Source organism: Atractosteus spatula, chromosome 5, assembly GCF_055471065.1.
Source record: "Atractosteus spatula isolate fAtrSpa1 chromosome 5, fAtrSpa1.hap1, whole genome shotgun sequence".
NCBI classification, from domain to species: domain Eukaryota; kingdom Metazoa; phylum Chordata; class Actinopteri; order Semionotiformes; family Lepisosteidae; genus Atractosteus; species Atractosteus spatula.
In genome coordinates this window covers 42,444,859-42,469,136 of record NC_142710.1, presented here as the reverse complement: position 1 = coordinate 42,469,136, position 24,278 = coordinate 42,444,859, and the positions used below count along the sequence as shown (strand labels likewise).

The 24,278-nt window shown below is 48.9% G+C and overlaps 1 protein-coding gene across 1 annotated transcript; it reads left to right on the top strand.

The window, feature by feature from the left end:
* The first annotated feature begins 1,647 nt into the window (after positions 1–1,647).
* Positions 1,648–22,346, top strand: LOC148835114 (E3 ubiquitin-protein ligase TRIM8-like). Its single transcript, XM_088917000.1, has 6 exons — positions 1,648–4,493; positions 17,112–17,207; positions 18,628–18,861; positions 19,661–19,692; positions 19,790–19,905; positions 20,434–22,346. The coding sequence occupies exons 1-6, from the start codon at positions 3,921–3,923 to the stop codon at positions 21,054–21,056; spliced, it is 1,674 nt and encodes a 557-aa protein (XP_088773126.1). The 5' UTR covers positions 1,648–3,920; the 3' UTR covers positions 21,057–22,346.
* The last annotated feature ends 1,932 nt before the right edge of the window (positions 22,347–24,278 follow it).

Sequence of the window (24,278 nt, the reverse complement as noted above, 5' to 3'; positions counted from 1 at the left end):
GAGAGGTTTTACATTTTACACCTGATAATACACAAATATTTAAAATTACACAATGACCTTAGAGGTTTATAGACGTCACTACTATTGCAATACCTAATTCTAATAATTCTATTAAAATATTGAAATAATGCCCATCTGAAATAGTACGGTTACATTGGGGACTGCATGTACATGATCAAAGTATCGTGCGTATTTGAAAAAATTACAGCAAACTGCTTCAATAGTAGATTCTCATTCGGGGATAACGAGAGGCAGCTACACACACCGCCCTTTCTCTGCCTTCCTCCCGCCCACACGCACACACTAGCAGGGCTGTGTTGACATTTCAGCATGCCTTGCATGTGACTGGTGAACGGGATGGGCCCCATTTCTTCCCCCGGCTCACTGGAGCGCACTGCCGGACACACACACACACTGCTCGCGTCCGACTGGCCCCCGGGCCGCTGTGGTGACGCTGCACGCTGCGTGGGGGGTCTGGATTACTCACACCGTGCAGGGAAAATTCCAAAAATCCTACACTCAACCAGCCGTGCAGAATGACCCATTTTACAGTAACAGCCATGAAGCCACTCCTTTGTCTTTCCTGCAGGCCCTCTCTGCACCTTTACCCGGTATAGTGGCGACCACGTCCGTCTCCCCTGTCCCTCGGCCGCCGGTGCAATCTGTTTTCTAACGAAACACTGCGAGGCTTCTCCCGATGTCGGAACAGGTGTTGCCCTTTTAAAATACCGGCCACTCTTTCGCCAAACTGTAGCCTGTTAATTGATGTGTCATTTTTTCGGTCTAACCTCAGTCTTGGCACAGCAATCTTAATAAACCTTTACCATTGGAGCCTTCTCCTTTATATACATAGTTTCCCTTTTAAATGAGGCAATTTCAACAGCGCAAAACCCGAACCTGTTTAATAGCACTCGATGTAATTTGTATACAATACATAATGCATATCCATTATATAACCAACACTATATAATCTATTTCTTTGTAGGTGTACATCTTTCACACGTGGAACAGGGGTTTCTAAATAAGGCTCTGACTACATTATCTGACCACCACGTTGAATCCTTAAAATTCGTTATACCATTTTGGGTCATAGTTATACCATTTTTGGCTTCCTTACTCCTTTTGGCATTTACTTAACTCCAAAATACACTGGGAATAAAATATGACAAGAATGAAAAACTCAAATTGTTGGACTTCTTTGGCGCATTTCAAGCCCACGTTCACAACATTTTAAGCCATCCCAGTCGCGAAAGAAGACCTGGGCCACACAAACTGTGGCACCCAGCGTAAAGATTTCGTGAGGACGCATTTCTGTGCGATATTACAGGGTAGCTGAACAATATTCATCAATCCATTTCTGGGCCCCAGAAGTGTCAATTTATGCGTAACATGCTCGGCTCTTGAACCTCTTAACGTCCTGCTCTTTAAAACGGGAACAAAGGAGAAGTGCCGGGGACGGGTCGGACTGGATACGCTCTCTGTGGAGGCCGCGCAGCTGCGCAGAGGTATTTCTGTCCAGGAAAGCACCGGAGCTAGAGTTGCCCTTTTAAATGTGGTGCCTCCCCCCCTCCATTTCAGCTCCGCCTGGTTTAATGTATCAAGTCGGTGACTGATCACGTGACTCTCGGGGGGTGGGGGGGGGGGAGTAAATGCGAGCTGTGTTCAGTCCTGCAGCCCCAGTGCCTGCATTCCTGTCCTCTAGAAAGATTGCTCTAAAGGAAAAAAAAAAATCATTAATAATAACACCGATACGGACTGGACTGTACCAACCGGGGGAAGCCGTCGGATTTACAAGAGAGCTTGCATCCCATGGAAGTATATATGCGCAGGGGGGAACGGTGAAGGCAATTGAAGTTTCGGTTTTATATGTTATATATGTGTTTGGCAGACCAAAAAAACAGCGGAGACGGAGAAAAAAACGAACCAGGAGGTGGAAAAAATAAGCAGAAAGGTCGCTTTTTTCCCCCTTTTTAAAGAGCAAAACAAGATGGCTGATGACAGCAAGCGATAAAAAGGGCAGAACGGCGCCGTCCCCTTTAAGAGCAGAAAACCGTATAAAATCTCGCTTTTTATATAAGTTGGACAATAAAACGGGATACGTGGAACGAGCTGGCTTTCTTTTCTGAGGAAATATACTCAGACCTAAAGATACGCATTTCTGTGACGAGAGAGAAGGCAGAAATGGTAAATCGGTATTTTGGGGAGAATTGTTTCACGTTGTTAAATGAAGACAGATAGCTAGGTGAGGTGAGGACGGATTACTATACCGAGCTGAGAACGGGAGACTAAAACAGTTTGTAATTTATTTTTTCAATATCTCAACCTATAGCACTCTATAGATGTATATTTTAGTGAAATATTTTAAAGAAACGTCGTTTTTGTTCTGCGCGACCGACTTCCTTTTCAAATGACGGGGACATAAAAGCAGCTATAAATTAAATATTATATATATATAATAGTCTAATTTCGATCAATATATTGCAGATGTTTATTTTTCACTTACTTTTTTATACTAAATTATTTCGAGAGGAAGATGGCAGAGGCCTTGTGTACAGATCCGGTTTTCATGTGATACGATATTTTTAATACATCTTGGAAAACACAAAACTGTACTGTAGTTACTGCTGGCAACAGCTAGTGTTTGATGCTGCTACGTGATAAAACGGTATTTTTAAAAGGGCTAAAGGGTACTTTTTAAGGTCGTTCGGGATTTTGACGAACTTTAACCGAAGGAAAGACCAGTTTCTTTTAGGGTTTGTTTCCGTTTTTAAAAGAAGAAGGAAAACTGTCGTGGCGAAGTTACGTTTTTATTGTATCTTTTATCGCCTTTAACGAGGCGTATCGTCACAAAGCGGGGAAGTGACAACGCAGTTTGAGTCCGTGTTGTTTTCGCACCCGATGTTGTTACGTTTGTAAGAATTGACAGGGATCAATTACGGATAGTTGCGCGCTGAGCCGGGGGAAAAAATCTGGGAGTTGGTGTCATCTGCATTCGAGAAATTCCCGACCGTTTGCGCTCAATGTCGTTAAATGTGGCATGGTGAATAATTCTGGATTATTTCAGAGTTGAGTCGACATCCTGACCACAGAGAGACCCCACATTAAAAAGAAAACGCGATTAAAAGAACCATACTCCACTTGCTACGTTGTGAATATAGTACATGACTGGAAACTCTTCCCGTTTTCTGCCAGACTTGGAATTTTATCCGGTTTATCGCACGGGTTTCCCGTCCAGTGTCTCTCAGAACCGGAACCTGTGAAGAAAGCTACGTTTTTTTTAAAAAAAAAGGAACTGTACGCCCTTTTCTGTTCTTTTTCGTTATTTGCTTCTGGTGCCTTGCTAGCTCAGACGTAGCTTAAAAAATAGTTTTTGAATGCCTGCCGCTACATTAAAGTTCGTCACAGTTGGGACGCAGTTCAACCATTATCCCCAGCCTGGGTTAATGTTTGATCTGAGGGAAGGGACGGTGTCAGGGAAACGCTAGGTACGTTTTTATAGATCTATTTTCGCAAACACGTTCTTAAGGAAAATCAGAATTCGTTTGTTTTCTCTGTAACCGAACAGTGCAAATTTCGATACATTAGTGAAGAGGAAGAGGCGCTCCTGTGCGTTGTTTATGGAGGCTTACCAACATTGTGAACAAGGTCGGGAGGGAGGTAGGACTTCAGTGCGCTTTGCTGGGCTGTTCATTCATAGCTAAAGCCATCTTTTTAAGCGCACGGAAAAAAATAACATTAAAACGGGAAAAAAGACTAGTGGGATTTGATCTAAGCTGCGTCAGTTGGGATTTTGAAACGGCCAAAATACCACTACGGCACTCGGGGATCGAGATATTTCCTCTTTCACAACTCTCGCTATCTAATTCAGAAATTTGATAATTAATGCGAAAATCGGCCGAAAGCTCCACTGAGACGTTGCCATGGCCGAAAACTGGAGAAACTGCTTCGAGGAGGAGCTGATCTGTCCGATCTGCTTACACGTTTTCGTGGAGCCCATACAGCTGCCTTGCAAACACAACTTCTGCCGAGGATGTATCAGCGAGGCCTGGTCCAAAGACACGGGCATGGTGCGGTGCCCGGAGTGCAACCACGCCTACAACCAGAAGCCCAGCCTGGAGAAGAACCTCAAGCTGACCAACATCGTGGAGAAGTTCAACGCGCTGAACGTGGAGAAAACCCCGGCCATCCTGCAGTGCATCTTCTGCCGGCGGGGGCCGCCTCTTCCGGCCCAGAAAGTTTGCCTCCGCTGTAACGCTCCTTGCTGTCAGTCCCACGTTCAGACGCACCTACAGCAGCCCTCTTCCAACCCGGGGCACTTGCTAGTCGAGGCCGAGGATGTACGGGCCTGGAGCTGCCCACAGCACGATGCCTACAGACTTTATCATTGTGAAGCGGAGCAAGTGGCCGTCTGCCAGTACTGCTGCTTCTCCAGGTGTGGGGCCAACCACGGTCACTCGGTGTGCGACGTGGAAGTGCGACGCAACGACATCAGGGTGAGTGGGATCGGGCGAGCACGGGGGTACGCGCCCCCATGAGCACAGAGAGGGGGGAATTGTTAATCCTCATTTCTCATGTGTCCTGACAGTGGGCATGTGTAGAATGATAGCGTCCTCCCTTTAATTTCGCGCATTTAGGGAGGCAACTGTGTGGAAAATGTACCGGGTGACGTTTCCTCCTGTAAAGCGTATTCATCCCTAAAATATTTATGGGCGGTTATAAATCAGCCGAAGCTTTGAAGTACACGTGACGTACCAAGATATTCCAAAGAGAAATTGTGCTCCCAATGACGGGAATAAATTTAAGTGAGCGTATTACATGCTTACTTGATGTGCAATCGATGAATACATGGGATACAGATTTTAGGATTGAATGATATGGGGTGACGTACAGATTTTTTCTGGATTGGCCTGTTCGAGGGGGTAGGTTGAAGATGCCTGTGTCGAAGTTCCATATGGGTGTCTGTGAGTCTGGATACTTGTGGCTAGTCATTAAAAAGGGTCCATCTGTCCATCATTGTGAGGCTACTGTGAGGAAACCTGATACTCTCTCCAGTCTCGTGTCTATAGGCTAGTGATTCTTAAATTAATAGGAATGTGCTTCAGAAATAGAGCTTTCACGAAGCCTGGGACAAAATTTTACCCATGTTGTCTTTACAGATATGACCTTATGAAGGCATGTAATTATTCGTAGTCAAGTGTCAGACAGGGACATGAGACGTTTGGGAAATCTCGTGAGAATATGGGTGATGTGGTGCAGTCAAGGCAGGTGCTGTCAGGCAAGGGGTCAGTCACTGGCCTGTCAGCCATCAGCTCGTAGAGATTGGGTGATGCAGAGCAGTACTGATGGTACACATGGATCACAGCAATGCTTATCCAGTCTGCTGCCGAAGGCCTGTCAGATCCATGTTTTACACGTTAGGCACCAGCAGGCAGCTGGCTGCTGTTGACGACCTTATTTATCTACCAGGTGGATTAAGATCCAGCAGCACGCAGTGCAGGATGCTGATTTCAGAGTGAAGCAGACGGTCTGCAGTGACCTTTGCCATATGGGGACAAGATCAACCATGATTAAAGGCGGATACGTTTTAACGACCGTGCGGTAGCAGAGAGATTCGTTTTTAAAATGAATTCAAACCAGTGCAGCGTGCTGATACCGCCATTGAGAATGGGGCTGATTCCTGGACCTTGTGGATATTGGTGTCCTGCCCCACGCTCATTTTTCTGCTTGTGCATTGTCACGGTCCTCATGGGAACGTTTGCAGTATCTTCTCTTCCTTGGTCTCAGCTGAGAGCAGGGGTTCGTCTGAAAACGCCACCCTCTGCTAACGTCATGGGCTTGTCTTCCAGTCGGATGCACAGACCGTAGCCATGGAGGGCAGTGCTGTTGAGTGGTGAGGTCTGTACCTGGGGTTGTGGATCTTCCATGGAATGTGTTTGTGTGAAGATCCATAGCAGTTGTTTCTACATGGAAGCAAGTCTCCTCGCATTCGATACTGGGGTAGCCGTTGTGGGTCGTTGCAGGTGGTTGGCAGGGTGTCAGCCCAGTGTGGGTGTTTCCTGTCTGCTGGTTGCACAGCTGGGATCGCTTCTAGATGGATGGGCGCAGAATGCCATAGAGACTTCGTTTCTGTAACGTTCCCAGACTGCTCCTCCCCCTTGTCGCTGAGCCATGGCGTCATGGCTGCACTGTTAAACTGGCCAACCTGCTTGCTTTTTTTTTATGCCTGTACATGTGACCTTTGAACTTGTGAACACAACCATGCACTGCTTCGCCACATTTGGTCACAGTTGCATTTCAAGTGTGGCCACGGCAAAGAGTGCAAACATGATGTGAGCTCCAACATCCTGTAGAGGCTTACAGCAGCCTTTCATAATATCACACCCCCGTAGGTTAATGGGCTTCTGTTACATAATTAATAGGAGTGAAAATCTGTATTATATACTGAGGTATTCTGGTAAGCTTGTGAGTCCTGGGGAGTTCTCCTTCCATCAGTGAATCAATAAAGCCTGAAGCTGATGAGCCATCATCCTGTATGTAATGTGTAAGTGTGTCAGTATGTATGTTAATATATATTCTACCCACTTATTAAAAGTGCGTTATGTCTGCCACAGCTGTATTCCAGGCAGGCGCTGTGAGATAAGAGCCTTATCAAAGTCATTGCTGATTTTAATCCATCGCATCTGGTGGTATTTCCAAAGTATCCGAGCCTCATGCTTGTCCCAGACAGCAGCTGAAGTTTCTCCCAGCCTGTTTACCGTGGAAAAGTCAACAGGCTGACACCTAGTGCAGACCGTGCGGGGTCTGCATGTCAGTGTGCTCTGCACACGAAGGACAGAGCTCGGGGACGAGGAAAGGGGAGGGGGTTGCTGTGATAACAGGTCTTCTGGATGCCCAGTTGTTGTCGTCTTTCTTTCCTCTACACTAAATGTCCGTCCTCTCCAGCAGCCCGTGCTGTACTTCTCATGAGCCTGCCGGCAGAAAAAGTGCTGCACTGGTTGACTTGTTTCATAGCTGAGAGGCAAGAAACAAGAACTCGGCTGGCTCCCACTGAGCTAAGAAATCCGAAAACAGGGTTCGCTGTTGAATGCATGAACACCATTTATGTTTTTTTCGAGATGTTGAAATACCATGAGCTCACTTCACACTTAGCATGAACTGTTTAGATTTCTTTTTACATGGCCGTTTCCCAGTTCCCCCTCAGTCCGAAATCATGTCTTTTGGTAAGTTAGTGGTGGAAATGTCATTTCTGGGGACTGCTCTGTCTGCACCGCTGTGTCACAGGGAGCGCTCTTCCTTCACTCGCCAGCAGCTTCCACTGTGTCCCTTTCATACGAGTGATTCAAGCAGGCTCTTGGCACGTAGAAAATTATACAGTTGTAAAAGAACAACAATTAAGTTCACAGAAGTGTGTAGCTCTTAATTGATGCTGCTGTGCATGGAGAGTACTCTGTCGTGTGCTCGAAGATGATCTGGGATTTAGCTTCAGCAGCGCTGGCTGGACTGGTTTCGTGATGGAGGCTGCGGCAGTGACAGCGCTTGGGGAAAGCCAGTCCAGGAGAAACAAACGGGGTTTATTTTTCAATGTGTTTTGCGAGTGAGGGCGAGAGGCGAAAGAATGGCAGCCGGACAGTGGGTCGGGCCCTTTTCTAATTCGTCTCCTTTCGAACGCTGAACCAGCGGGCCCAGCAGGGAACAATGTGAGGTTCAGCTGAACGGCTTATCTCGCCAGCACAGGTGCATCCTCGTGAAGCTGTGTGTGTGTGTGCGGTGAGGGAGAGAGAGAGAGATGCTGTGTACTCAGTTTCGTAAGAGGGGGACGGTTCCCACACCGTTGCTCCGGGTGAGGGGTGGCATTCACCCAGCGAATGTGCAGCGCCTGGCGGGGTGCAGCTCCCACCTTTGAGGGCCCCGATCCGGGTTGTGACTAAGCGGCGGTTTGATCCGGGCTTGGTGCGCCTGAGTGGTCCCGCAGCCTCCAGCCACCGGAAGCTCTGTATGAGAGCTGAACCCTGCACAGCCCCCTCAGAGCCAAACAGCCACGCACAGGATTGCTCTCAGCCTCCCTGAGCTGAATTCTTAATCTCTGCAGGGCTGCTGGAAAAGCACTCAGGAAGTGTTGGTGGATGTCTGCCGTAGATAACCAGTCTATTTGTACCGCGGTACTACATTGGGATCAACAGAGGTTGATCAAGGTTCGTGTTTCTTTTTTTTTTTTGGATGGGGGGTGGAGAGAACAAATTTGAACTAAAGAAGGAAGGCTTGCTTCTTGCGGTGTCGCGATGGGTCCCGGCTGACATTTGGTGACTCAGCTCTGCCTCCTGAAAGGCCTCGTTGCCGCCCGCCCTCCCGCCCTCCTGTTAACTTTTCCACCGGCCCCAGCAGCGGCATGAGTGCGCTTCACAGTCAGACTGGGACCACGCGTCTGAGTGACGAGGTGCCCGAGACACGCCAGCGCGCCGCGAGCAAGCCGCGGCGAAGGCCTGAACGTGGAGCCCGTGGGCGAGGGTTGAGCCTGAAGTTTGCCGGGTTGTTGTTGTTTTGGGGGGGGGGGGATTTCAGCGCCTCCTGCCAGGGCTGTATTCCTGGGGTGCGGGCGGGATTGTGACGGAGCACTGGAGCTGGGCGGGGGACCTCAGGCACAGGCGCCAAAACGAAGGAAGCCCATCGACGTGCTACCGCCCAGCGCGGTGGGCTGGGTAGTGCCCGCCCCGGGCCCACGCGTGCTTCTCCGCCCGTCATCAGGTCGTTTCGCCTGCCCGGCCTACACGGGCATAAACAGGTGCCGGCAAAACCCGTGTCCCGTGTCGGAGCCGAAGCTCAGCGTGGGCCTGGCGGCGAGATCTGGTATGGAGCCCTGGCTGGTGCAGCCTGATGGACCCGTGCCGCCACTCTGGGTTGGGTCCCCCAAATCGGGGGCAGAGAAACCCACTGAAGCGGACCCGGCTCCGGCTCTCTCCTGCCCCCCCCCACTGCAATGGAGATAATCGCCGGAGCAGAGTGTCGATCCGGAGGAGCCGCTGCCGGCTGCGTGCAGGAACGTGGCTCGGATGGCCAGCGCCGGGGGTGGCCGGGAGGGAGGGCCGTGCTCCGCTCCGCTCCGCTCTGCTCGGCTGGGCTCTGCCCCCACCGGCAGCTGCCGCCTCGCGCTGTTTTGCAAGAGGCTGAGAGTGACTCAAGTCATCCGGCACTCCAACACCTCCCCCCCCTCCCCCCCCCCCAGGACAGGGATCGTCCGAGTTCCTGGCGGGCAGAGGCGTCTATCCCGGAGCTCAGCGGGGGATTTTGCTGGGCGTGGCGCGGTGAGATCATGGGGAGCGCCTCGGCTCGTCCCAGCCGCGCGGCTCTCGGAGCCTGGCGGGGCGGGACCAGCCCTGTGAATGGGGCTCAGCCCTGCTGGTGTGAATCTGGTGAATACTGAGCCCCCGGATTGGGGTTTGAGGTCCAGATTGCCAGCGATTTACACTTCCCATCCTCGCCCTGCAAGATCTCAGGAGTAAAAACGACAGGAGAGGTGATCTAAAATAGAAACATTTCGCTTTCGTGCTTCTCTCTTGATTCCAGTACTGACGAGGCTTTAAGTCATCATTTGTAATCCCATTTGTCCTGGTAGGTGTGTTCCCCATCTCGCATCCTTTGAGCTCTGGCCTTTGCAAGGAAATTTCGAGTGTGCGGCAGCCCCAAGCACAAAGTGGACACAAACACACCAGCGAGTGTAGCACAGATTTATGCATCAGGCACAGTACAGAATGTCAAGCTGTAAATAGGTATTTACAGCACAGTGGAGGTCAGGAAAAACTGGATAATATATTTTTGGGGGGTGGGGAGGGCTAATTCCTGTAGTTGGAAACTTCTTCTGACTGCTGAAATAAGGGTTTAGTTAAGGGAGGTTAAGGATAAAACCGCATGCAGAACTGCATTATGTGCCTTATTCCGAAGACTTTGATTTCTGTGTTCTTGAATCATTAATGAAGTGTTTGATGTTTGCATTAATGTAGGATGACATCAGGCATGGGGAGCTGCATGTTAGATTGGACTTTTAAAGTGGTGAACTGTGTAAGTTATCCCTGTTATTTATAAGGTATAACCCATTTCCTCTGTCATCTCTAAAGCCCAGCTTGGACCTTGGGTAGGGAAAAAGGCATACTGTTGAATTTTGCTTGGCTTGAGTTTGTTTTTTCAGATTCAGAGCCACATGCTTTCAGAATATTATACACAGGCCCTAAAATTTTCTCTCTAGATAGCAAGAAAAACTAAATTGACTGTGGTTTTTAAGCTTTAGGAAAAGCAATTTACTTTGCAGAGCACAGAGTTTCTATCTGTAGAGTGGCTTTAATAAGCTGATCCTGTTTTGTAAGTTCTTTATAGCTGGGGTGTACAGTCCTGGTCCTGGAGGGTCAGTGTGTCTGCAGGTTGTCCAGTCCTGGTCCTGGAAGATCAGTGTATCTGCAGGGTGTTCAGTCCTGGTCCTGGGGGGGGTCAATGTGTCTGCAGGGTGTCCAGTGTTGGTCCTGGAGGTTCAGTGTGTCTGCAGGGTGTCCAGTCCTGGTCCTATGGGGTCAGTGTGTCTGCAGGGTGTCCAGTGGCGGTCCTTTGGGGTCAGTGTGTCTGGTCTCTTTAAAGCAGCAGAACTTGAAGAGCTGGAAGGATGGGTTAAGTTGGTCTGAGTAAGCCAATAATATACTAGTTTAGGTCATTAGAGCAAATTGGAATGAAATCCTGCAGACAAGCACTGGACAGCCCAGTTTGAGCCCTGTCAGTAATCCTCAGGATGACGCAGCTATCCTGCAATATCTGTCCAGCTGACAGTTATCGACACAGACAGTACTGCAGCTGTAGCCAACAAAACTGCTGCAGCCTTTGTTCAGCTCTAATTACTAAGTATTACAGTACAGGATAAATAGGTTCAGGTTTTGTGAGTCCTTTAGTTTTAAATGAAAAAACGGCTCTTCACTAAGGGTCCTCAGGGGGTCACACATTGCTGCTGCTGTTGACTTAAATGCAGGTCATCTGTACCCCCGACAGAAACGCTGTTTTGGGGCTCCTGCGGCCCAGCTGTCGGGACGTTCCTGGCCCTGGAGGAGCAGTTCGAGAGAGGTGTGTTCTCCATGGGCCCGGGACTTTCACCCTCACTAGACACACTAGACACACTCGCCCCGCCATTTGTCTCGGAGCTTCTGTGGCGCGCCAGTGTGAATGAACACTTTTCAGATGATTTTTTTCAACTCTTTTCTGTGTTTTTTTTAATCATTTCTGCAAGAACGGGGATTTCTGCTGAACGGAAAGCAGTGTCATGAATAAAAATAATAAAAAACTAAAAAAAAAAGGCTTGATCAAAGCTGTATTGGACTGCTGGCTGTACGAAGCAAGAATACATCTTCAGCACATACGCCGAGACCACGCAGCCGTTTCAGGAATGAGTTTCTTTGCGGTTGTGGAAGCTTGAAACCTCGCTCCTGCCTGGTGTACTCGGCTTATCCTTTGTGTTTTGTTTCATTGTGAGTGATTAATGGTGTTATTGAACAGAAGTTCGGGTGGAGGTCAAATTCTAATCTTGCACTTCCTCTTCCCTATATATATATAATCTCCCTGGCTGAACATGGGACCTCTCCCTCCACGCCAGCATCGCCCTAGCAACAGTTCCTTGGCCATCTTTCGTCCTGTAAGTGAGGGGAGATGAGACATCACTGATCTCCGACCAGCACAGTCGTTTCTTTCGAGTTAAGCCCGTGGTGTGAAGAACCCTATCCCATATAGTCGTTCGCTCGTTTCGTCATGATTGGAGTTTGACTGAGCCACTGAAAATAGAATTAAGTCTGAAATCCAAAGGTGTGGCCCTGCGTTGCGGCCTTGAAACCGCCAGAACCTCGGCAGGGACCCTGGATCCGATCCCCAGAAGGGGGAGTCTGAGCGCGGACTCCTCCGGGGGTGACCCTACCGGCCGGGCGGGCAGCCTGTGGTGGCCTTGAGAGCAGGACCTGCGGAGGGCGAGACTCGGAAAGGTGAGGGGAAGTGCTGCCCTCCTTTCTCCTCCAGCGTCCAGAAACCGCCCGCCATTAAGAAAGAATGCTGCCGAGTTCACCGGCAGCTGGCGGTGCCCTCCCGTCATCTGTATTTAATGTTTCACTGCGCCCATGGTCCATACGCATGTGGAAATACTGAACCGAAGTTAACTTCCGCAAGTGAACAATTGCAGGGACGGGCTCTGAAGTGGATGTGCTGGTCTCGTATGGCCTCCTGACCTTAAAAAAGCCACTGAAGTATTAAATGGTGACCTTGACATGTGTGGAACCTCGCGTTGATGCCCTTAATTTGTTTCAGCAAATAAGCCTACAGTATGCAGAGCTTTCCTTCTGTAAGCAGGATTCAGTAAAACTCCCCTGTGTGGGAATATGCATATTCTGTTAATGCCCAGGGGGAAACTACTGCCCAATACTGCAGGAAGAACTGAGAAAACAAATATCCGGAGGTATTATTTCTGGAGTGGTGGAATGTCATATTGTAAGAATACCCTTTTCCCATCAGACCTTTATTTTAAGGGCTCTACAAGGAAATGCGGAAATCGGGGTGTTGATTGATGGAAGCAGTTTTCTCTGGTATATGGGCTTCGTGCGCAGGCTTAATCTTGGTATCCCTCTGATCGAGGCATAACATTTCCCGGGAGATCATGCTGTAAAATGAGGCTAGTCGCTTTTCAAGACGAAGAGCAGCTCAGTGTGGCTGCCCGAACCACACGGGAAAAACACCCAGCCACTTTCCATGAGCAGCACAAAGAGATGGACTCTCATCCTACGTGCCTCCCGTCTCTGGGACAGGTACACAGGACAGCCGCCTCTGTGTGCTTGAATCCAATGTGTAGCGAAGATTGCTTAACTGTGGTGGCCAAAAATAAACGGCAACATTTTTTGCTCATTTAGACACGTTTGTAGGTAAACGTGTTGCAGTTCAGGGTGGGGTGGGGATGAGTCAGCCAGGAGGGTCTCAGCTATCCCTTCAGCCTCTGGGGTGTTTGTGGGCACGAGGGGAGGGGCTTCCTGTGATGTGTTCAAAGACGATTGGTTCAAGTGGTGAGCGGGGGGAAGAGTCGTCCTGCAGTTCCTCACTTTGTCTTGTGTGTGGTGGCGGAACTCACCATCTTTAAAAAATAACACAACTGGAGAGGCCAAAAAAACCAAGATGGGTATAATCATTCTTAAAAGAGTTTTAAAAAGTCCCCCTTTTGATAAAATAAATGTCCAATAAGGATGGGGGATTCGTAATATTGACTTGTCCGTACCCTACGAGCACTGTCCTGTTTCCAGATGGCACACCTTACTGAAAAGCACCCCACTCTCCAGGCTGTCCCGCCTAAACGTTTTGGTCTTTATTAATAACTCAGCTCTAAAAATCCCTGGGCGGCAGGACGTTGGCACGCTTCGCCCGTGGTGTATGTTCAGTCCCAGATGATCAGTAGTGCACTGTTCGCGTCGATTCAGACTGCGTTCGCTAATCAGCAGTGTCTTCGTGCTCACTCGGAGTGCGTTTTGTTCTGGCAAGTGGCGAAGCGGTCTTTGGTCACTGAACTGGGTTAAGAATGCGAGCTTCTCTCTGCCTGCAGCTGTATGTGCAGATGTGTGTCCCGCCTGTGTGTGCGTGTGTACAAACCCATCTTTTACTTACCCTGTGTTTACACAAGTGTCATGTCTCTGTGGCCTCCACTTCGCCTTGGGTATCTATTTTAGCACAGTGTTTGCTTTGTATAGTAGCTGGGGGCTGTGTTGGGGTTCCTCCCTGTTCTCTTAGGAAGATCTAAGGGAACTCTTAGGAGAGGCACTTCAGAAATAACAGAATGACTTCTTGCTTTCCAAATTTAGTTGCTGAGGCTGCCCAATGAAACGTACACATGCTACCACCAAAAGCTTTGAAAAACTGGCCTAATTACAAGCTTTAGGTAATTAGTCACAGAAGCATGTTTCTAATGAACTAATAAACTTATTAATAAACATTCACTCATTTGAAAAGTGCATCTGTGATTAATTAGCAGCAGGATGGAATTTTGATTAAAAACAAAGTTTTTCTTACAAAGTGTAAATTCTTCAGGAGGCCTTGTTTCCCTGGGTTTAAGAACTTGAAATTAGTAGTGTGGCAGCCACCGAGAAACACTCCAGTCTCGATCACCTGCCCAGATTGTTAACTTGATCCCCTCACTGACATGGGTGGAAGATTGCACAGGTAGCCTGTAGTCTTCACGCATGCACTGAGAACATCCTCTTTATACACAGCTCTCGTATATGAAAACAGATGGTAATCATATGATTTCCTGTCTGTCTGTTTGTCAGGCTGTAAGATTAACCTTTGATACCTGTTGTGTACTCTTCTTTGCATAGACACAAAGCTAGGATAACGTGTCTATCTTGTCTTGTTCTTTAACAACTTGGTACTTATTAGGATCAGTTCTGTAAAAAGACACAGTGAAACACAGCCCACCTCCAGCCCTGGAGTGATGTGCAGTGGAATCTGCTGTGATCAGCTGTTTTCACCTGTTAGAGTTCCTCTTGAGGAGGAGGAAGTTCTGTATCATCGTTTGCTTTGTAACTCCCACAGGACTGACTGATCTGACCAGATTTTAAGTGTGAGACTGTAGATGCCTGGCAGGTTAGACTGCTGCTGGGAAAGAAAACTAGAATCCGGCTGATTAGCAGCTCGAGCCGTTTCAGGTTTTACCAGCTGCTGGGGGGTCTGAGCAGCTCTTACTGGTGAAGCGACCCAGTGAACCTACTGCCATATTAACCTCGTGCTTGTGTGTAACTGGTTATAAACTGGTTATATAAAATAACCTTTTGTTGGTTATTTAATTCTTTTTGGTTTACAGTGCCTGAAATCAAAGCTTTCAAGCATACATAACAGATTTAACATCACTTTATTGGCCCTATACAATTTCTTGCATTAGGAATTCGTCTTTTCGCATACCCCAGCTTGCTCTCCATGAGACACACAGACAGGGAGAGAAACTTGGGGTCAGAGCGCAGGGTCAGCCATTTATATGGCGCCCCTGGAGCAGCTGGGGTTAAGGGCCTTGCTCAGGGGCCCAACGGAGTAGGATTCCTCTGCCGGCCGTGGGTTTTTGAACCGGCAACCTTCCGGCCACAGGCGCAGATCCTTGGCCACAGAGCCACCGCTCTGCCCCGTTTGACTGGAACCTTGAAATCCCCCGCTGTTTGAACCTTTGACAATTCAGCTGATACTCACACCAGTAAGAGCTGAAGAAGCAGAGACAAGCGGAACTTGACCATGAGCACTCACTCATGATGGGAGAAGTGGGGCTTTGCAGCTTTTTTGGTTATGCTGTGTGGGCATGGGCAGCGTGGCCATTATCTCGATCATAATCAATTCCACTGAAAATGCCCGAGCTTAAGGCTTCATCAGCCTTAAAGGAGCCGATTTATCCCAGACCCGGACTGGGTCAGATTTCAAGAGACGGGGAGTCTTCCTCCCTGTGTGCGTGTTGCCCCTTACATAAATTCAGCACAATACAGACAACAGAATGGCTTCATATGTTTTTGCTGCAGAGGAAGAGACTAGAATTGGTTATATATATATATGAGGCTTTATGCAGGTGTAACTCTGAAAGGCCACCTCAAAGAGTCTCGGCAGGGCCGCAAGCGTGTATCCAGGAGGGGCCTGTTCCCAACTGCTGATACCCCATAAACTCACAGGGCTTCCCGGAGGCAGCCTGGCTCTTGGTGCTATCCGTTTGGGGGCTGCTGGCTAGCGTGTCTAGACAGCCTGTAGTTTCTCCCGGCCCGAGAGGCCTGTCTGCGCACACCGCAGGGCAGGCCGGGGTCTGCGCTGGGGGCCTTGACCGCTCGCGCTCGGAGCCGGCCGCGCGGAGCAGCCCCGTTGTCATGACAGCGGCTCCCCTCACTCTGCTGAGGCAGCCTTTCCCCTGTATAAACATTTATTTAATTAGAATCAAATTGGCTTGTTCCTTCGTTACATGTCAACTTTTGGCAGGCTCTATAACCTAATTGTTATTGGCGTTGTTTTTCTGCACAAGAAGGAGTGGAAGGCAGTAACCCTGTGAAGTCGAGGGTTTCACTTGGGAGTTTCAGCCAAGCCCAGTTTCTCTCTTAAAAATGGGACATATAGAGTCAAAGGGAACGGTTTTGGTCTGTGAACTTCTGCGATTCTGTGAAGATTATTTGACTTAATAGAGGCAGAAAGTTTTATTTCTCCTGTTTTTCTGCTGAAACCAAAGTCCAGCGTGCTCTTTGGGTTACAGGTCCTCGTGGAGGAACAGCACATTCCCAAGCTTTGCACCGCACCTCCTGCGTTTGGTATTTGAAGGCTGAGGTCCTGCCCAGCGTGTGTGGGTGTTTTTTTAATTGAGGTCATGTGATTTTCATTTCCAGTTGAGAAAACGGCTTTGAAAAATTGCCATCATATTCAACCCTTGAGTCAGTGCAGATTTCATCTGCAGAACTTAAATAAGCTGCTGTGTACTTTGCCCTTCCATGTCCTCCTAACCTCCTATCCATTCTTCAAAGTTGTGGTAACTATAGACAGTATTAATGGCATTAGAGTGCTAAACAATGGAGAACAAGTAAAACAAGATCAGCACACCTAACAGCTCGGAGCTGGCACTGTTCAAGCCTCAGGACAGACTTACTCTTTGATGTCAATTTTTTAATGCGTGCGAAGTGCACAGTGGAATGGCTGCTAGCAAATGCTCCAGTTTTCCATCCGGGGATCCTTCTGTATGGAGTCTGCATGTTCTGTCCATGTTCCGTGCGATGGGCTGGAGTCCCATCCAAAGTGTTGTCCTGCCTTACAGCCTGTGCTTCTGGCCCCACCTACCAGGAATAAGCAAAACAGCAAAACGGAGATAACCTAACACGGTGTGAGTGAATTCAGTAAATCCCATGAATTTCTTCACCCAAATACACATTTATCTCTGCCAGACTATCCCTTCGTCCTTAAATCACTTCACTTTCACTGGGAGCTCCTTGACTGGATCTCTCCCCCAACCCACCCACCCACTTCCAACTTGTGGCAGAACAGTTGTGATCGGCAAACGCAGCCAGATGTTCTCAAAGCAGGCAGACCTTAACCTCCTCCTTCCTCTCTCCCACCAGCAAATGCTGATGAAGCAGCAGGACCGGATAGAGGAGCGCGCCCAGGACATCGAGGAGCAGCTGTACAAGCTGGAGTCGGACAAGAGGCTGGTGGAGGTGAGGAGGGGCCGGGGGGAGGAATACGCTGAACGCAGGAACATTGTGGTCACTCAAGACCTGCAACCGCTGTTGAAAGACCTTATCGCTAATTCTTTTTTTGCATTAACATTCTGAAATGCATGTCTTTAATAATAATTATAACTGCATAGCATTTTTCACATCAAAAGGATTCCACAGCTGCTAAGTGACGCACAGCAGCCCCACTGCAGCAGATCAGGGGGAGGAGGGAGAAATAACTCGAGTAGGATTAAGGAGCAATTTTCAGGAGGCCAGATTATACAAACCCAGAGTGGAATTCAGTCAGGATGCTCTTTCAGTTACTGCCAGGTGAACTTTAATGACCAAGAGGTCAGGACTTCAGTCTAACATCACGTACAAAGTAGGGAACATCCTACGGCACGCAGTGTCCCAGGTCCCCTGACTGGGGCATCATTTTTAAAATCTGGTCCAGAGGGAAGTGAGCCACCTACTGGTCCACGAGCACATCTTACTGCAGCAGCTTGGGTTCGCCTTAGAGGTCTCTCTTCCCAGGAGTGATCAGGCCGCCCGGCCTTGCTGAGCTTCTGAGCTCTGACGAGGTCTGGCTCGGCGGTCTTCTCTAATACATCAGCATTTCTGGTGCAAAGGCACAGTGTGACCCCCCCCCCCCCCCCCCTTCGGCACATGTTTTGACCTGAGCAGGAAGAGCGAATTAAAAATAACTTTGACTTTTCTTCAGTCGTCACATATATAGGGAAACAAGCCGAAGCAGTTGCTGCTGTTTTTTTTTAGGGCTCAAGGGCTTCTTTTTAGCCTTCATACTGCAAAACCAGTTCACAGATTAAAACTGGAATTACCTGGAATTAACACAAATGGCAACTTCAGGGGCAGGACAGTCTGCTCTCGTCAGAATCCGGCTGTTTGCTCTTCTGATTCAGCAATGATCCCTCGGCTTGTCGAGGTGCTGTGCTCAGAAGACAAAACCTGACCCCCCCTTCTATCACCCAATAAAGTCCCTGTGGGCAGTTTTAAGAGTCTGATTTTTTTAATGTGTCTAGGTAGGTAGTGAAGAGGCACTATAAAAGCCATTCAAAACCTTTAAAACAAGTCATAAATCCACCAAAATTCAAGATGTGCATCACTAATGGAGGAGTGAGTTCAGATAAGACAATGGATCTTATGATGTGTAGTACAGTACATGTCATGTATTGTCACACAGCTTTAAGTGCCTTGGGGCAACCTTGTTGTGAAAGGCGCTATATAAAAATATATTTAACTTGAAATTGAATTGAAATAGTACAGTGTGTGTTAGAGTGACGCTGGGTGGCTGTGTCATGTTGCCTGGCTGCTCTGGGTGTCCCAGGGTGACTGCGGGGAGACTCAGGGTGGCGCAGGGTGGGGGGGCCCCCCGCACAGTGACCACCGTCTGTCCCCGCAGGACAAGGTGCAGCAGCTGAAGGAGGAGGTCCGGCTGCAGTACCAGAAGATGCACCAGCTGCTGGAGGAGGACCTGGGCAAGACCCTGGAGGTGCTGGACAAGGCGCGCTCCAAGTTCTGCCAGGAGAACTCCGCGCAGGCCCTGCAGCTCAGCGAGCGCCGGCAGGAGGCCAAGAAGCTGCTGAGCTCCGTCCAGGTGGTGTTCGACAAGGCGGAGGACATCAACTTCATGAAGGTGCCGTGCGAGGAAGACCTGCCTTTGCTTTCGTAACAAACCCTGTTGGGATTGGTTTTCTCTTTTTGCGCGAATCCCACTTAGTCACTTGGCCTTTCCTGCCTCACACTGCTAGGCTGCACTGCACACCCCAGGGAACGAAGCGCAGAAAGTAAAACATTATTCAGACAAGAAGTCAAAATTATGCAAAATAACACTTCTTGGTTTTTGTTTTTTGCAATTCAAATTATAACTCTCTCGTGTCTTTAGAGAGACGGGAGAGGCCGGTTTGTACCAAAGTAGAAACCTAACTCCCTGGTGTGCTGGCAGTGGCTGGAAGTCCCCAGCTGACCTCCTTGCAGGAGTTTCTTCTGCTGAAGCCGCTGGTTTTTGATAAGCGTGCCAGATGTTGGAACTGAACGAGCCCTTTATGGAGACGAGTCGAAGGATTTTCCCCACCCTGGGATGCCTGCTGTCCCGATTCTCCCACCCACTCGCAATTCACCGATCTTCACCTCCCAGCGCGCAGCCCCACCCTGCTCTTCTCCAGCCTGCGCAGTGTCAGCACGAGGCAGAATGAAGAAGCGCTGATCACAAAAATACTTGTCCGGTAGAGGAAACCACAGCAGGGCCTTGAGAATTCGTAATGATCATAGGAGTTTTAGGGATTTTTCTCCCCTGAATGCCAGGGAATTTCCTGCAGTAATGAAATGCTTTTGGTCAGGAGTATTTCAGAGCCTTTTGTCTGTCTTTACCTTGAAACGTATAGAAAGAAACAGCTACTGACACTGTCATTTAATTATTTCTTCCTTCTTTTTAGAACACAAAGTCAGTAAAAATCTTAATGGACAGGTGAGTAAACGAAAGAATTTTCTCTTGCCATTTTTGACTTTGTCCAATGGCAATCCGTTCCTCTACTTGACCTTGTCTGGCCTGTTATTGTCTCCAGGGCACAGATGTGTACGGGCAGCGCGCTGCCATCTCATAAAGTGGGCCACCTGAACTCCAAACTCTTCCTGTCTGAGATCTCGAAAAAAGAGAAGAACCTGCGCAAGATGCTTGAAGGTACCCGATCGTTGCCGTGCAGTTGTGTTTGATTCGTTGTGGTAGATCAGGCTGAACTGAAGAGTGCGATAGTGCAGAGGGGGAGACGTCTCTGAACAGGCGCCGACAGGCAGCCTTAAGACCTTGAGCAGGTAACCAGGCGGAAGCAGCAGGCTTGTAACGTCCGTGGTTTTACTGTAAAGCACAATTAACAGGTTTCGTTTTTCAGAAAGCATGTTTCTTTTTGTAAATTGAAGGGGTTAGCCAGGGTTTGCAAAGCTTTGCAAAGTAGCTGTGCCTAGCCAGGGTGGAGCAGGCATTAACTGCACTTTTGGTGCCTCAGTGACGCCAAGCACACCCCCTCCAATCGGTGCTAACCCTCCAGTGTGTCGGAAAGCACAGGTTCGGTCTTCGTGCTCCCACGCTCAGTCCAGGACGCATAATCATGAAAGCCAGGTCGTATTGAAGAAGAAACATTCAGGGGTGTTTGGAGGACTCCGGAAGCATTGACGTGTTTTTAAGCACCTGCCCCTCTGACCTCTGTTCCAGCCCCCTTCAGCGCTCCAGCCCACTTCCTCCAGAGCATTCCAGCCTACCCCTGCAGCCTGAGCAGCTCGGGGGCGGAGAAACGCAAGCACTCCGCCGCCTTCCCGGACAGCAGCGGCTTCCTCGAGTCGTCCTCAGGGCCCGTGAGCAAGCAGTACCTGGGCCAGGGCTCGGCGGCGGGGGAAGGCCAGTCCTCGCAGGCCATGGTGCCCTGCAGCTCCACCCAGCACATCGTGGGGCTCAGCAGCAGCGCCCAGGCCGTGCATTCCAGCTCCGTCTTCACCCCCTCGCACTACCCCAGCGGCGGCTCCTCCCAGCAGCCCGTGCTGCCCCAGTACGGCGGCCGCAAGATCCTGATGTGCACGGTGGATAACTGCTACTGCTCCGGGGTGCCGTCCGTCTCCAACCACCGGGGGCACCCGCCCTACCCCCGCTCCAGCTCCTTCCCCTGGACCGTCAGCTCCCAGGAGTACTCCCACCACCCCCTGCCCTCCACCCCCTCCGTGCCCCAGTCCCTCCAGGGCCTGTCCATGCGGGACTGGATCGACGCCTCGCAGACGCACAGACACGCCGACTTCTACGGGCTCTACGGCCAATCTTCCACGAAACACTACGTCACCAGTTAACCTTCCCGACAGGCGTGAGGGAGCGCAGAGGCTCGTGCCAGTCCAGGGTCCGGGGGGGGGTTCTCGCCCACCCCCGTTGGTTCCACCATGTCGAAAGGCCACCGGTTTCCTCCCCGCTCTTCCGGCAGACGTCGGACTTTACTTTTCCACTCCCAGGTTAAATAAAAGGGAAGGTTGTTGTCGCTGAAGAGACTAGCGCTGGCTGTATCCTGGTTGGGGGGGGGGGGGGAGGCCGCAGCAGCAGTCGGCCCCCCTGCAGATTATTTTAATCGAGATGGATTTCATCCGTTGTCCCTCGCCTCTCCCCTCTTCCAGGGGCGTTGAATTCATGACTCTCTGCCCTTCACTTACGCAGCTCTTTTTTTTTTGTTTCCCCCTCCAGCTGGGGTTTTAAATTGGGAATATTTAGTGTGTTTCCGTTCTGGCACAAGCCAAATTTTTTTTTTGCCTTGGTCAAGGATAAATTTAGGTAGCTGTGGCTCCAGATGTCTTTCGACATTTTTGCCACAAGCAGGCTCTTCTTGCTGGCTGGTGGCCAAGTATGAGTCAGGCTCAGAAATCCAAGCCATCTCCACAGAGAGCCAGTAGGATCCCACCCACTGGGTGAGAGCTCCGTGCGAGAGTCGAGACTCCCTCTCCATCAAATGGGCTGAAAGTCCAAGCGATATGTGGCTTTCTAAATTAACTTGCTTTTTTTCTTTGGTTGTGAAAACAAAGAAATCTCTTAAATATCTTATTTTATAACCAAGAACCATGACGGGAAGGCAACACTGTGGACTGAAATCCTTACAGGATAAGAGTACAGAGGAAGGCTTTTGGATACAAAGACTGGGTGTGTGTAGTGATCAGTGTTGAACCCAGGAGCCTATTTCTGGACTATATGGTGACACACTGCATCACCATCTGATGGGGGCTGCTGTTTTACATGACTTCCTGCAGAATGATGTCACTTCCTGCACCAAGCACATGAGCTCTCAACTTCCTGTTTGTAGCTTTGAGCATGTGGGACAGTTGAGGAGCACTAGGAACTGCAAGCGGTAAGAAAGGGGTGTGTGCGTGTGTAATGGGGGAGGGGGTGTTGGACAATGGTGAATTTTTTTCCAGAAGTTTTATATTAAAAAAAAAAGACTTTGAACTGCTCAACTTGTGTACAACCATATGGTCAACATGCTTAAAAGAAGCAATTATTAAAAACAAAAGGCTGGTTGAGAAAAATGTATCCGATATCTTTTTGTAAATATTTTGTGAAGCAAATAAAGGAGGCAATGTGATTTGAACGAAAAGCAAAAATCATTTTTTGGAAATATTAAAGGGAGTTTGTGGGCTTTTACACTATGATTTTGGGATTTTTCAGAGAATTGACACGCGCGCTCTTCGGCTCGGGTAGCTGAGCTTTCTTGTTGGGCTGAACACACTTTTGGATCAATAAAGTGCCACAGATGTGCACACAGCAGCAGTCGTGAGATGGATTTCTAAATCCTACTTTTACGGGTTCTGTTCTCAAGACATTCCTTAACTGGTCAGGGATTTTAGTGAATGTAAGAAGTGGGAACTAGACTTGCTGGAGTCTAGTCTTCAGAGTGATTTGTTTGGCCCTTGTTTGTTTTTATCCCCAGTGACATGAAGAGAATACGTAATGTGTTTTGTTGTGTACAGATTTAGGATACATAGGCTCATACATCTGGAGCAACTGAGTGAAGGGGCTTGTTATAGTTGCAGCATCTGTATCCCCAACTGAACCCTGGACCCTCAGCCAGGGTTTCAGGGGTCCGGAGCCCAAACCACACCTCCGCACTGGTCCTCTGCTTCGTTTCCCTTTCCCAGAATTCCGACGTTCTAAATGATGGCAGGGCAGCACGCTGGCCCAGCGGTTAACATTGGCGCCTCTGGGTTCAATTATAAAGCAAGTGGTAATGCAAATTCATATCATAGACAGGACCTCTGTTTCCTTATCCGTCATCAAATCTGGAGTTTTGTGTAATTGCTTTCCATGGCCTCATCTGGAAATCTTGAAAACCTGCCTCACCACAAGCCCTGTCAGTATAAAGGATCTGAGAAGGCAAACCAAGTATCTTTGGGGGAGAAGGGTCAGAGGTTTTTCCTAGCACAGTTGCAGGTTTTAGTAGTATCTTTGCCAAGATCTTGCTCTGTGCAGACTCACTTGTGTTCTGTAGTTCCCGTTTCAGTACATTTTACTCGCAAGCTAATGCAATATTTTTGCCCCTTTTGGAATGGATATGAACGGTCATGTCACAACTGTATAATCACGAGTTCGAATTTAGTGTTGTAGAGCAATAGGGACAGCTCTACATTCTAGTATTAATGTCTAAAATATTAAGTGCATTAATGAATTCTTGAATCTCAACACCAAATTGTACTTACGAACCAAGGTGCTAGGTATCTGATCCGGCTTGTTTTTGTGGGTGGATCCTGTTCTGATGAAAGAATAAATTGCTAAAACGTAGGGCAAAGGCATCTCAGAGCCACTAGTTCATGTTAAGCAGAAGCAACCCTTAAAAACAAATTTGAGATCTCTGATGTTGCCGCCGATGTTGGCTCTTTAACCAAAGATATTGACTGCTGCCAAGCTGATAGAGACGTTCTCATTGAAGGACGGATCCCTGGGACTCGAGGGAAGGATGTATTTTTTTTTTTCTGTGAACAAGTCTGCATACAGCTGGGGCTCAGGTTGAAAGCTGTACTCAGCGCTGGCTTCAGTATTCAATTGTTAAAAAGCAAGTTATGAGATAGGTGTGGAAAGAAATACATCTTTTGTTTGGCTTTCATGCTGTAAAAAATCGCATTTCAAGAAAAGGATGCGTTTGCCGGAATGTGACTTGAGCTTGTCTTGGGGTTTTCTGGCAACTTCGAGTGCAGTCGCTGAGCAGGAGCACCAGTGTCTCTCCCAGCAAGAGGTGTATATCCTGAGGCTTTTCAGCTTTGTCTGGGGAATGTGATCAGACTGGACTGTCGGCTTCTGTCTGAAAGAAGATTGCGCCACACAAGTCCTTTTTTAACCCGTCTTGCCTCCCTCCCAGCCCATTAAGATCGGTCTCCAGTTTCTCGGCAGAGCACTAGAGAACATCCTAAGTTGAGGGACAGATTTGGTTACTTGATTTGTGGGAGATGCTGTGTGGTCTTCTTCTGACTTCCTTAGAACTGATCGTATGCACAGCCCTTCACAGGAAAGGGCCTAAGACTGTGCCGGATAGCAAACCCCCT